At 38.4% G+C, this 14723-nt stretch overlaps 2 protein-coding genes across 3 annotated transcripts in view; one reads left to right on the top strand and one right to left on the bottom strand.

Annotated features, from left to right (window-relative positions):
• Positions 1–3057, top strand: part of LOC306907599 (uncharacterized protein) — a 47541-nt gene extending 44484 nt beyond the window's left edge. Inside the window, exons 3-5 of the mRNA XM_079479809.1 lie at positions 2409–2456; positions 2590–2694; positions 2861–3057. Of these exons, the coding sequence (XP_079335935.1) occupies positions 2409–2456; positions 2590–2694; positions 2861–2968 (261 nt within the window). The 3' untranslated portion in view covers positions 2969–3057. The remainder of the gene's footprint in view (positions 1–2408; positions 2457–2589; positions 2695–2860) is intronic.
• Positions 3058–3107: 50 nt separating this feature from the next.
• kif3a (kinesin family member 3A) lies at positions 3108–14649 on the bottom strand. 2 transcript variants are annotated; one of them, XM_079479701.1, is made up of 17 exons: positions 14477–14649; positions 13473–13755; positions 13246–13390; positions 13027–13111; positions 12205–12310; positions 11375–11514; positions 11095–11292; positions 10748–10922; positions 10559–10657; positions 5888–6044; positions 5603–5783; positions 5409–5519; positions 5200–5325; positions 4487–4540; positions 4327–4395; positions 3927–4054; positions 3108–3663 (listed from the first exon to the last, which is right to left on the bottom strand). In XM_079479701.1, the coding sequence occupies exons 1-17, from the start codon at positions 14480–14482 to the stop codon at positions 3615–3617; spliced, it is 2112 nt and encodes a 703-aa protein (XP_079335827.1). In that variant the 5' UTR covers positions 14483–14649; the 3' UTR covers positions 3108–3614. The 2 variants fall into 2 exon arrangements, with proteins under 2 accessions (XP_079335827.1, XP_079335828.1); XM_079479702.1 differs by lacking the exon at positions 14477–14649 and adding an exon at positions 13904–14335.
• Between the last annotated feature and the right edge of the window lie 74 nt (positions 14650–14723).

The raw sequence follows: 14723 nt of genomic DNA, 5'->3' as shown, positions 1-14723 counted from the left end.
AAATAGCAACGTGGTTGTAACACCATTTCATATTTCTATATTTATTCTTACTGTCATTTTAATTAAGAATACAGTTGTTTTTGTGTTATCCTTCATTTGAACAGATCTCATAATCTCTAGTTTCTCTAAAAGTTCCCCAGAGATCTTGCAGGTGAGAGAAGCACATGGCTAAAGTGTGTTAAGCTTAACTTGTGCTTTTACATATTTATGAGGCAAACATCATTTATTTGGATTTTCTTGTGAAACTTGTGAAACAATACTTTGCTTGTGAACCGTTAAAACAAACTTTTTAAAATTCAAAACCATATTTTTTTATGTATTTAGAAAACCACATTACACAGTACATGTTAGATAAATGCATCAGGCATGTGTGTATGCCCAATACATTAATTAAAACGATTTACATGGATATAATGCAATAAAAAAGGCCATAAACCTGAAGAAGAATGATTCAAACAAGTTCAAAAATTTCAGAAGTATGAAAATAAAGCATCCGATATTGAAGTGAAATAAAATGATTTGATTATAAAATATAATTATTACAAATAAAACGTATACATTAAAACATATTTTTTATAATACATCCATAATGCATTTATAGTAACACACACCATCTATCAGGCAACAGCGCCCCCTGCATATAAAAGATCGATTTGAAGATTGGTAGATTTTGCATTAAAAAGAAATCCAGTATAAAGTGCATTTGCATTTGTCCAATGAAGTGCAATCGATGATCAGATTTCTCGAAACGATTGTCTTTGTTATGTCTCATAGCTTTATGCCGTAATAACGGTAAAGTTTTGCAGGTTTTGTAACGGATGATTACGTTGAAAACAATACAAACATATTTCATGAACGTTGAACTGAAATGATTATATTAAGGTCCAGGTTATAAACAAATACATACTTTACAAAAAAACAATACTGGTGTGCATCTTGAGACAAAATTATGGCACATAACGTTTTAAGATATGTCAGTGCAAGTCGTTTTCAATCAGGACATCTCTAACATTTAAGTTAGTCTGAGACTAGGTTTAAGAAACTGCCCCCGTGTCATTTAGGGCCCAAAATATTGTGTGATTTGCTGACATCCATTAGTGGTCAGATGCTTCCTAAGCTCCTGCTGTCTGTTTAGAAGTGAGCCAGTCATATATAAAACCAGGGTCGGTGTAGTATCAAAATCTGACTCCCCATGAGAAGTAGGGAAGTCAAAATCTCACAGGGAGATCAATTTCGGCAACACACCGGATCTAGGGAGGGACTAGGGCAGACATTACCCTCCAGATTTTCAGAAACCAGTCCAAGCCCTTCTGAATCGATAGCACTCCCTGTCAAGTGATGTTGCTTTACGATCCCAAAAATGAATCCTTTTTACACATTTCGTTAGTTAGTATGTAGCTCTGTGGTTGGAGCATGGTGCAAGCAACGCCAAGGACATGGGTTCAATCCAAGGGCTTGCAGATACTCAAAAACATATGCGTAGTATAATGCAATGCGAGTTGCTTGTCTGCCAAATGCATAAATGTAATCAAAACTCATGTAAAAGCTTTTGGAATTTTGTTTCATAGTTTGTCATAAATGTAATACTATGTAATGGCGGGTTTACTTGTGACAACATGCCCCAATACGAAAAGGTCAACTTATTTCTGGGTCTTATTCGTACTGTATGTGTTCAATACAACAATAAGAAAAAAAAACTGATTTATAGCTGGAAGCATAACCAGTTAAAACAAAATATCAAATACACAAACACACAATAGGTGGGGCGTTCATTGAATGTCAGGCAGATTCCACGTGGGCCTGCAATGAATATTGCCTTTACACAACGTAAAGGATGTAAAGACATTGCATTAATGGAACCTCGTCCCACTCCACATGGAAAGAATTATGTGCAGTTAAACACTATTTATTAGCCAAACTTTGAATTATCATTGTCCTCCCTACTCAATTTTGAAGGGTAATTCACATCTTTCAACACACTACACACTTATGATGAATGGGGGTGTATTTGAGAGTTATTTGATGTTTATCAGTTTATCTGTTATCTGGGGAGTACCTTTCAACAGCCTTTCTCAAGACTATAAGTAGATTGATGTGTCAGTGCTGAAGTTGAATGTAGTTAGAGACGTGCGCCTGATCATCTGGACACCTCAATAATAGTTAACAAACATGAGGAGCTTCGTGCTTTTTGCACTTGCGTGTGTAGCTGTTACAGAATCAAAAGCGGAGGATGTCAAGACCATTCTCTTGAAGGAAAGTATAGACAGCATAAATAGCATTCTAAAAAACTCTTCGGAAGCGGTAAGAATGGTCTATTTTTGTTTATCTTCATTTTTTACCGCTCTAGAAAATTTGGAAATGTGTTTATTTACACTAGTTAACAATATTTCAAACGTTATTTTTTACAGATTCTTCACCAGAATGTAAGAGACGTGTTTAAAAACCAAGCCTGCTCAGTAAGTCCAATTCTGTTGATATTTTTATCAGATTATATAATCACCAATTTGTGATGTTTAAACAAAATACTTTCGGAATGATCTCATTTATTCAGTTTTAATACAAACAAGTCTTATTTCTATGACAACATAGGAGGGAAGCCTTTGCCGAGCAGCAGTAGTTCTTAAAGATGCACGTCGAAACAATGAACTAAACATGCTACGACGACGACTATATTCCTATTCAGCCTATATAGGGGTAAAGCATCAAATCATTTCTTTAGACACATTTAGCAACTTGATAATGTTACTTTACGTCGTAACCTCCTTAAAGAGGTAGTTCACCCAAAAATGGAAGAGTTACAACTTACTCTCTTGTTAATTTGTAAATTCAATATAACATTTTTGACTGTGTTTCTCCACAGCACCAGAACTGCACCGTGCAAAATGCAGATGAATACTTCATGCCATATCTCCTGTCAAACTTAAAACGCTGCTGCCAAAACCTCTTACGACAAAAGAAACCTCGCTAGATGTCCTATTGCAAGCATGCATTTGTTAGAATAACTGGTTGTCTCATATTTATAGAAACGTTTGAAGTATTTATCAATAAAGTATTGTCAAAAGAAAACGTAGTTTGGAATTTCAGTACAATAAACCCACCACTATATTATACCTTGTAAAATAATTTAATAATTTAAGTAGAGTACAAGACAAAACACAGTAAAATGTAAACATTTTTAAATACGGTTTTACTACAGTGCACTGGAAATACATATTATAATTGAACTGAGCTAATGGCATGCACATTCTCAGTATATAAAAATGAATAGCATAGCCTGTGTACATTGAGCTAAAGCAATTGCACGCTGCCAATTATGTTAAACAACAGAGTGGATTCATTTCATTTTGCCTGATGGAGGCAGCCAGCATATCCATTAATGTAAAGTCAAATATACAGAAACAGTGTTTTGTTTAAAGGTGCCTTGTGGAGTACTATCATAACATGTTGATGTATCCCCACCTAAATCTAGCTATGGAGCTGTGAAGTTCCTGCATAAACGTGTGATGTACAGTATGTCAAACTGCCCTTAGATCACCTGGATTACTCTTAATACTTCCTAAGACATACAGTGGGCTTTGCAAATTCATAAATCTGGTCCTTATCAGACAAATGCCTCATTGCAGCAGGGATTCGATAGCAGCCTCTGGTTTGGAAGAGCGTTTCCTAAAAAAATGATAAAAAAGCAGGTTGTTTTACAAGTTCTAAGACCTCGAGGCAATGACAGATCTACATGCGAGGCGATTTATATATATTATAAACGATAACATCATTTCAAAAGTTTACCGTTGCTACATGCAAAATCACACAGCAATATCTTACGACAAACTATTTATATGTATTTACACTATGACTGCGCCTCCGATTCAAATACGTTGTTTGTATCTGCAAATGCATAAAACGAAAAGAACTTATGAGAAAGACCTCACCTACGGCCGGTTTTAGGCCTGGACTTCCCGCTCTTCGACGTTCGAGGCCTTTCTAGTTTCATAAGAGACTGTCTCATACTTTCCTCCGTGTAGGCCAGGTAAACATGAGAAAGATCCACTTCAAATGGCTGAGATGTAAAAACAGATAAATACATGGCAAGTGAACACACTGAAACAGACAAATATAAGTGGCTCTCAAAAACATCCTTAAATAAAAAAATTACTCGTCCTCAAGTTGTTACAAAACTTTATGAAAATCTTGTGTTGAGCACAAAAGAAGATTTGTTTTTAAGAATGTGGGGAAACTAAAGATAACACATCTTTTTGGTTACATTTGGTAACCAAAATAAAGACAGATTTCTTATTTTTGGATGAATGTGCCTTTTAAATGGATACTTACATCTTTTTCTTTCTTGTCTGATATGGGTGTCTGTTTTCTCATGTTGTTGCCTGTGTATGCCACACATTTCTGAAAACATGACAGTTTTTAAATGAGGCCTAAGTATCAAACACGTCTGAGATTGAAGAGATTTGTGAGATGGAAATAGTGAAAAGCTCACCAACTGCCACTCTCCAATGTCTTCATTCCAGTGCACATAGTTCTCGATCATCTCCTGTGCAGAATAAAAGGGAGGGATGAAAGAAATTACATTCTGGTTTCATTTAAATCTACTTGTAGTATAAAAAGGTCAACGATAAGTGATATAAGTGATTTATTTAGGTACTTGTGCCTTTTGCAGATACTAAACTTATTAATATAACCATTTATTACAATAATCGGTTTGGGAAATCATGAGGACTTTAGTGTTTATTGCCAGCTCAATTTTTACATTTTTAGTTTGCGATTGGAGCGGTTCACACATTCATAATATCAGTAAAAATATCTGATGAATCACAAAAGGAAAAGACAAAAAACTTTTTTGGGTGAACGAGATGCAGTAGATAATGCTGTCATTTCCAAATGCAAGTCTGTAGAAAATTACGTTAATGGTGTAGTAAAAACGTTAAGATTGGACTGACTTTGTTCCTTGTGACCTCCGATGAAGTTTCTTCATCTAAAGAGTGTTTGCGTAAAAGCTAAAAAGCTGTGGACAAAAACAAACTGTGGCTTCCTATGACAAAGCCAATATCTGATACAGTAAGTTGCCGAGCACTTAATCTGCATGTTGGTTTATTATCTGGTGTCATAACACACTAGCTGTTTTAAATGTCATGTCACATCCCACTGCGGTCGGTTTACTGCCAGTGTTTGTGCACAGAAATACACACAGACCTGATATTCCTGAGGAATGAAATTATCAATGATGAGCATCTGCAGACGGAGTTCTCTGCTCAGCTGTCGGATGTTCTCCAGCAGGCCTTCGATCTCTCTGTGATGTTCCTGCTGCAGATCAGCCATCTGAAACAGATAGGATATGTTAACGTGTGTGACCCTGAAACAGGCTCTTGTATGTTTAGTAAGCAGCGTGCACTTCATCGCACCTCAGACTTTGCGGCCATCAGCATGGTCCACACTTTCTTCAACTTTTTGGTCTTGCCTTGAGCCTCCTCTTGTAAACTGGTGTATTTCTCCTCAATGTCCAAGCGCTCTTGCTGTTTAAAACACATTTACACGCATGATTCGTGGGCTATGACAAAACGAGTAAATCTCCTCATTCAGCGTGCGTTAGTTCTACCTCCTTTTCTTCCAGCTCTCTTCGGAGCTGCTCGGCTCTCTTCCTGCGCTCCTCCAGCTCATTGTTAGATTCCTCCAGAAGTTTCTCTTGCTCCTCAGCCTTAGCCAGTAAATCAACCCCACCGACGATAACCCTCTTCTCTAGAGCAGACAGCTTGTCTAGTAATAAATGGTGCTCCTGTCTGAGATGGAGATGGAAAACATTACCCCTTTCTTCATCTTTACAGTGTATAAAAGAAACCGTTAAGTTTGCTTTAGCTTGTTCTGGTATTATATGATATCTTACTGGGCTTTGAGAAGGTCCTTTTCTCTCTTCTCCAGTTCAGCACGTGCTTTGTTCCTCTCTTCCTCCTCCATGTCCAATTTGGCCTCCAGTGCCTTCCGTTCCTCCTCGATCTTTGCCTGCATCTCCACCATCTTATGCGGGGACACCTTCTTCCTCCCTTAACATTTGGGAAAGTGTTAGTTACTACATAAAAATGAATGGGTTTTCTACAGAACCAATGCAACAATTGACAAATTCATTTGCAAATACAGATAACTGCGTTTTCGAAATTCATGTTTTATTGTGCATTCTATCAATCAAACTGCAGTTGGCATGTTTTGATACGAGGCTGAATCCAGCTTCTTATTCGCAGTTTCTTATTGACGCTATCCGTTCCACCTTAAAAACGCGAAGCAATCCGCTTTTCCAGTTTCTTATTCACGCTTAGCTTAGGGATCATCTCGCGTTTCTCTTCTTTTACGTTTTTAAAATAAAAACTTTTTTGCGTGCGCGTGTTTGAGAGAGTGCACAGAGGATGGGATGCTGCTTGCTGTCTAAGTCATGACATGCTGAATGCCCCTTGGATGAACGTGAACTTCACGTGGACCCTCCATCACCCACTCCCCCTACCATTCTATATATTACTTTGATAGGACCGTTTTTTAGGCAGCCTCAGAATATTAATCGTATCCAAAAGTACCTACATGTTTGTAAGTGCAATATTCTAGTGCAGAGCCTGCAATACGGTTTATGCATAATTAAGTAAATGATGTGTATATTTGTAAAAAGCATAGTATACGACGTTTTGTAATACTTTGCATATTTATAATTAACTGTACATCTAATGTAAATTAATTATTTTCATCATTGATGTATTTTATTGTTATTCTATATATATATAGTCCATGCCCACTGTACTAGTCCATGCCCACTGTATTATATTCTCTTATTGTATTCTGTATTTATTCTAACTGTATATCCTGCACTTGCTAACTGCACTTCTGGTTAGACCTAAACTACATTTCGTTACACTGTACTTGTATATGTGTAATGACAATAAAGTTGAATCTAATCTAATCTATCTAATATATATATATTTCCATTTCCTGTGTTTTTCTATACTGTATTTTTTCTTTCTGAGCTCCTGAAAGCACAACACGTTGCTTGTCTGTGTGTGCACAATTGGAAAATAAAGCTTATTCGAATTTTCTTCTGATCCACTGCTCTTATACAATTTATTATACTCTTGTTGGTCTTAGCCAGTGCGTATATTACTGCTATGTAGTTACATGTATTTAGATTTATGTAAACTTTGTCACTTGTTGTATGTACAGAATATGTGTTTTTGTACAAGTATGTCTTTGAGGGTGCGTTAAAAGTTCAACAGGAGGGTTATACCTTGTCTTGATGTCTACCGCATGGGGTGCCATATCTCGACTTTCTTTGAGGGTGCGTTAGAAGTTCTACATTGGAGTTATACCCAGCATTTGCGACTAACATCTTGCCAAAAAGCAGATCTTTTTACTGTAGCATTTTGGAGTTATGGACCCCTGAAGTTGGCATATTTCACAGTACTCTTCAATGGGCCGTTGCACTTATGGGACATTTTGAGGTGCTACATCTCAAAAACGTTTAAGGGTGCGTTAAAAGTTCTACATATAGGTTATACCCAGTATCCTTGACTACCACCTGGCCAAGAAATAGACAATTTTACTGTAGTATTTTGGAGTTATGGACCCCTGAAGTTGGCATATCTCACAAAACGGTACAATGGTGGTTGCACTTTTAGCACATTTTGGGGTGCCATATCTCAACTGTCTTTGAGGATAAATGTTAAAGAGCTGTGTTATACCATGTCTCTTTGTCTACCAACATGCCAGAAAGCAGACTTTTAGTTTTAGTGTTCAGTGTACAGGGGATATGGTGATTTCTATCAATGCCCAAGGTGCTGAAATGCCTATTAAGAATTAGAATGCCTTAAAAAGGCAATATCAATTACATTTATTCTGGTAATATCATTATTCACAAATAAAGTTTCTCAGCCAGATATTGTCCTATCCTAACAACCATACATTAATTTAAGGCGTAATTTGTAAAACAAGACATTTACCCATAAGACTGGTTTTGTTGTCCAGGGTCACAATTAAGTTCTTAAACACTTTACAGTCTTTATTTCTAAATATATAAAAAGGTGGTAGAATACTCTTTAAGCATCTAAATCACATTGATTCCCTTTTTTTATTTTAACATTAGTGACTTAACAGTAGGTTTAACAATACGGCCCCTTTAAGAACTGCCGCCATAAGCAAGTCTAATGTGCTTCCTATTTTCATAACTCTTTGTATTCATTTAATACTTCAGAATACAAAATGTGCTTTCTGGTATAATCTTGCCTGTTTTGTTCATTCAAGGATGAAAGAGAAGTTAATACTGGTGCGCTGTCTGAAAGATTCTGACGCAGCCTTTAGTTTACCAGACGGAACTGCTACCCACAGCCAGAAACTGTCAACATACTGGACGTGTCAATGCAACCATTTTTCAATCTCTCCTTAATAGTTTAAAGACCTTTATATGAATAAATGCGTGATTACATTAAAATGTATGTAGTTGGCAGACGCTTTTTTCCAAAGTGTCTTAACTTGCTTTATCCTATATACATAGGTATGTGCAATCCCCCTGGGTTCCAACCCACAACCTTGCGTTGTTAACGCGATGATCTTACCACTGAGCTACAGTAAACCTTGTATAATGTAGTGCTTGACAATGATTACAGAAAAAACGGATGTTGTGTTAGTGCCGTTAAATCTTTGTAATGCGTGAGAAAAGTAATCCGCGCACATGCATATATATAGATATATGCGCATAACACCTTCTTAAACATACTACTCGTGCAAGAGACCGCTTGTGCGCCCCTTTCTGGACACTGATTACAGTAAAAATGTCTGTTTTTTGGCCAGGTGGTAGTCAAGGATACTGGGTATAACCTATATGTAGAACTTTTAACGCACCCTTAAAGGTTTTCGAGATGTAGCACCTAAAATGTCCCATAAGTGCAACGGCCCATTGAAGAGTACTGTGAAATATGCCAACTTCAGGGGTCAATAACTCAAAAATGCTACAGTAAAATTGTCTGTTTTTTGGCCAGGTGGTAGTCAAGGATACAGGGTATAACCACTATGTGGAACTTTTAACGCACCCTTAAAGGTTTTTGAGATGTAGCACCTCAAAATGTCCCATAAGTGCAGCGGCCCATTGAAGAGTACTGTGAAATATGCCAACTTCAGGGGTCCATAACTCCAAAATGCTACAGTAAAAATGTCTGTTTTTTTGTCCAGGTGGTAGTCAATAATACTGGATATAACCTATATGTAGAACTTTTAACGCACCCTTAAAGGTTTTCGAGATGTAGCACCTCAAAATGTCCCATAAGTGCAACGGCCCATTGAAGAGTACTGTGAAATATGCCAACTTCAGGGGTCCATAACTCTGAAATTCTACAGTAAAATTGTCTGTTTTTTGGCCAGGTGGTAGTCAAGGATACTGGGTATAACCTATATGTAGAACTTTTAACGCACCCTTAAAAGTTTTCGAGATGTAGCACCTCAAAATGTCCCATAAGTGCAACGGCCCATTGAAGAGTACTGTGAAATATGCCAACTTCAGGGGTCAATAACTCCAAAATGCTACAAAAATATCTGCTTTTTGGCTAGATGTTAGTCGCAAATGCTGGGTATAACTCCAATGTAGAACTTCTAACGCACCCTCAAAGAAAGTCGAGATATGGCACCCCATGCGGTAGACATCAAGACAAGGTATAACCCACTTGTGGAACTTTTAACGCACCCTCAAAGACACACTTGTACAAAAACACATATTCTGTACATACAACAAGTGACAAAGTTTACATAAATCTAAATACATGTAGCTACATAGCAGTAATATACGTATATATAATGGGGTCAGTGTGAAATGAGACAGCAGACGCCGAACAGTAAGGTGATGCAGATGGATTCTGTCAGATGGACCGGTTAACCGTGATGTAATCAGATACAGAAGTGAGCCATTTGTGGAATTCATGTCAGAGCAAATGCATCCTATATTCCACTTCTGCTCTGTCACTGTTTACAAGCATATGTTAACTTAATAAGTGTATAATAATAAGAGCTACATGCTGTACATCTGTTGGTTAATAAACGTTTGAATATTAACCAACACGGCTTGCTTGTCAATAATTCGATTTTATGTCATTGGATGATGTTATTAGCAGCGGTGATGAGCAGCAGGTATTTTCATCACAAACAAGAACAGCTGTATCATGCAGCGCTGGAGTTTTAGAAACAATGCCAAACTCTTGCTAACTCCTTGTTTTGTCTTCCCTATCGTGAAGTACATCTCAGTGATACAACGTCTGGAATGCAAAAAAGAATGTAGGGCGAGACTTGATGTTGTCCTTACGGACATGTACAGATCAAAAGGTTTTTGCGGTTGATTTATTTCAATGTAATCTGTAAGTTTACCTTACAACTTAGTTGGTCAAGAATTTGTTTCTAAATTTGTTCATTCAATTATACATTATACAATTATACATATCGGCTAAACGTCTGTAGAATGTGGCACACTTTCTTGCAAATACTTCAGCGACTTTGATTTGATCATTTCTCTCACGAGTGGTAAACAAGTATAAGGTCCTACCTCTGCGTCTCCTGCATCTCTCCCCATCAGCTCCCACTTCATCTTCACCCTCATCCATGTCATCAGATCCACTGCCATCAGAGCCAGAGATCTCCTCACCTGAACAGGAGCAATCACAGTTCTAACCACATCTAGACTCGATTCATCATAATCCTTAGACATCCCATAGCTCAAAATGAAGTAAAGTACCTTCTTCCAGCTTTTTCTTGAGATCTTCAATTTCTTTCTGGAATTGCCGCAATAGCGCATCCTTCGGGTCCTCATTAATTCTGGCCTTATTCTTGATGTTTTTGGCACGGTTGGCATAACGGAGAGTACTGATGGTCTCATCGTAGTTGTAATCTGCCGGTCCAATGTTTGCACACTGCAAGAAATTATAAAACAGAAGTATATGAAAATACATAAGATTTTAATTTTCATGTATTCAGTTGAGGGTTTCATCTAAAGCAACTGCTAACAGTTCTTTTAGGGTTTACATTTGAATAAGTTGTGTGCTACACTGATGAAAAGTCTTTGATCAGAAGATGGGAACGTACCATCATAGTTTTGGAGTTTCCTCCCAGGGAGTCCTGTAAAAGTCGGGTGAGTTTTGAGTTCCTGTAGGGCACATGGGTGCTTTTGCCATCGACTAGTGCAGAGATAACATTTCCCAGTGTAGACAGGGACAGGTTGATTTTTGTGGCTTCTTTAAGACGTTGACCCGTAGCTCCCGTTTTCCCTTGCCTTTCCGACCCCTGAGCAACAAAACATTATCCTCAATAATAGAAAAAAGACTAAAGCTCAAGTAAAAGTCTTCCTCGTGACTCGCCTGCTTACCGCAAGGTCAACCAGATGTAGTTTGCCCATGCGCACGTGTTGATCCCCGTCTACGCCCTTCTCACTGCACTCAATAGTTATGGTGAAGATTGCATGAGAGCGAGAACTGTGTTCATTCATATTGGTCGCACCAACAGAACCTGGACAAGGAGAAATGACATGTGGGTTAACTGTTTCTTGACCTGTTTAGAGAACATCACTTTGATGTCACTTTTGACGGTTTATTTGAAGGCGGACTTTCATCGCTAAAGAGACCATACAATACAGAGCGCTGCATTTCTCCTCATTTATAGTGAAGAGAAGCGTGCACACATATACAAACAAACAAACAAGATGCCGAAAAGTAAGGACATTCAAAAGTTTTCCTTCCATCTTCTCGTCCTCCCGAGTCTGATCCAAGAGAGCCGTTTAAAAACCCTTCGTCGCCGTGAATGAGTGTTAAGATTTTGCTGTAGGTAAATAATTAGTGCCTGCTGGTGGTTCTAGCACTGGTGTAGTAAACAAACTATTGCGCAGCACAAAAAATCTTCTTCTTCGTTGTGTTTGGGTGTACACAAGTATACCACACCCCCACACCTAATACGCATGCGCACGATGTCATTTTCTCATTCTTGCGTACTGCGGGGTTTACACGGAAATGAGAAAGACGTGGTTTTCAAAAACTTGCACTTTGAAACCTGTTTGTGTTACTTAGTACTTCGCCATTAATACTAAAATGTGACCAAAAAAAGTAGGTGTGCCCCCGTATTTTACTAATATTGTGTAATGTGTACACATAGGAATGCAGGCTTCTACATATTCACTTAATAAAATCATGACAATACACTTACGGTTTTTATTGCCGAGGGTCATAATCCGGTCCATGTCGTCAGCATTGTTTACCACATAACCAGAAAGATCCTTGATATAAACTCCTACATCGGGTCTCTCCTTCACCTGTAATACATTTTTAGTATTTATCATTCACATATTTGCAGTTTACAATTCAGAATGGCTCAGCATGACACGTTGCACAGTATATTATAATAAACGATATATCTGATGTATATCTGCAGAAGCCACACATCTAACAGGTCTCAAGACAGAAAGCTGATAAATTACTGCTCCAGGTTCCGTTGACCAGACTTAAGCGGAAAGGTGATCGGGCCTTCTCAATAGCCGGGCCACGTGTATGGAATAACCTACCGCTAGCCATTTGATCAGCCCCCTCTTTACCTGCTTTTAAATCTGGCGTGGCAAAGCATTTCCTTAGTGTAAGGTTTGAGGGCTAAGAGGGCTTGGCAAAGTACTCTGGCGTTTTGAGTATGTTTAAGAGGGATGTATCACTCGTAATTTTTATTAAGTGAATGATCACGACAGAAAGACAATACTGTACAGTATTTTAACTGTGAGCAGCAAGCAGCTGAAGAAGTATTACCATAGGCAATGATTTATGATTTATCGGCTATAATATTTTAGCATAAATTGTATTATCAACCCGATACGATAATATAAAAAATGACCATTTATCTGCCGATACCGATATGACCGATCATTTGTTGTGCATCCCTAGTAAGACAAGTAAAAACACAGGGGAACCCAGAGGAGCAGGTTTGAGTGACACTGACACCTTGACGTTTGGCCTTTGGGTTATTGCGATATATGTTTCTCACCTCCAGCCTCTGCATCTGGTCTTTTCCTAACAGGTCCCTCACTTCTTCGTTGTAAATTTCCAGATAAGAAACTCTTACCAGAAACCTGTGGTTAGACACGTCATCAGTTTATTTTAATATTGGGCATGCTGCTGAGGAAGCTGAGGTGTCTCTTAAGTGGCATGACAAGTCATGATCCACCTCTATAGACCACCAGACTAATATGAAAACTAATCTTACCTAGTGTCTCCTTCTGCTTTTGCGATGTGACCAAATACATGAGCAAATGAATTAGGAATGATGCCTCTGAGTTCAGGTACTGCCCGGACGCCCTCCATCGTGAATGTTTTACCTGTGCCTGTCTGACCGTATGCAAATATGGTACCTGTGGAAAACGCAACATTGTAAACACAGTAATAAATCTATAATTGTGTATCAAACTCTTTGAAACGTTTACTTTTAATTACCATTGTAACCCTCTAATACCGAGTCAACGATGGGTCGAGCTGTTAAATTATACACATCCAGCTGTTTGCTTTCTGGACTGAACACTGTGTCAAAGGTGAACGTCTTCGGCGGCTCGCTGATTGTCTCAAGTTTGTTTACAGTAATGGTGCCTCTGATCTCATCCACAGTGACGGCTAGCTTGTGCGCCATCATCTTCTCCTTCTCGTTGAGGGGTCGACACCGGACCACCACCTTCACATTATCACTCACCTCCATCCTTTCTGGTTTATCCATCTTATTACTCTGTCACAAATCGAACCGGACAAAAAAACTTAGTTTGCACGGAAGCACCAGGGATACATTATGGTGTGCTAAAATGCCTATGACAACCACAAATGATACAGATCTCATTAGGTTAATACACAGATTAACATGAATATAAATTATTCACCCCCATGGTAGTTCAAATGCAACTTTGTTTGTAGAAATAACACATTTTCCATTATTTTCTGTGAAATATTTAGCTTCTACTGTGTTTAATGCAAATGTTTCAAGCGCGTTTTATGGGTGTGAAAGGGGTGATGGGAACGCAACGCTGTTGCTAGGCAGCGGATATGACCGCTCGGCCTGTATCAAGCTAACAGCTAATCAAATTACCAAAAGCTAACGTCACTGCTTATTTTTACACACATAACATAGCTTGTTTTCTATTTACGGCGGGTCGTAAAGTGATTTCTTATCATATCGTGAAGTTGATCGTTATAAACCTCAACGGTCGTTAAACCCGACGTGATGCTAATCGGCTAGCCTGACGTGCACAGAGCCACCGTGTCCATTTAACGGACACCAGTCATCGCGTAATAACTAAATATATGACAAGCATGACACGATAATGGGCAAATATCAAATAACAGTAAATATTTGCGTGCTATTCCGGTCGTAAAGCAATGGAATGATGGGAAGGTGGGGCATAACAACACACTGATTACACGCGCTGATAAATGATAAGAGACAACAATCTTACCGGCATTTTCAGATTTGGATACTTGGCTCTTATTTAGGGTGAAATAAAGGAGTGTTGACCCGTGCAGTGGCAATGGATGAGATCATTCGGTTAGATGTTGTGTTCCCACAGCACAGGCGCCCATCCCAGACTGTGCGCTACTGTGTTTACTGGGCATGCGCGTTGGCACGCTCCTGATTTCATTCGTCACGTAACAACATATCTGTGGACATTCACGTTTAACAGCATCTATTTTCTATTATTTTTT

The sequence above is a fragment of the Barbatula barbatula genome (assembly GCF_947034865.1).
Source record: "Barbatula barbatula genome assembly, chromosome: 18".
Classification (NCBI taxonomy): Eukaryota; Metazoa; Chordata; class Actinopteri; order Cypriniformes; family Nemacheilidae; genus Barbatula; species Barbatula barbatula.
Note: the sequence above shows the minus strand (reverse complement) of the source record. Positions and strands in the feature narration are given on the sequence as shown.

Excerpts from the sequence above, each read along its gene's own strand:
- kif3a (XM_079479701.1), bottom strand. Across the intron at positions 4,541-5,199 it reads TCATTCCTCAGGAATATCAG|GAGATGATCGAGAACTATGT; the intron begins GTCTGTGTGTAT and ends TATTCTGCACAG. Across the intron at positions 4,396-4,486 it reads ACATTGGAGAGTGGCAGTTG|AAATGTGTGGCATACACAGG; the intron begins GTGAGCTTTTCA and ends TCATGTTTTCAG.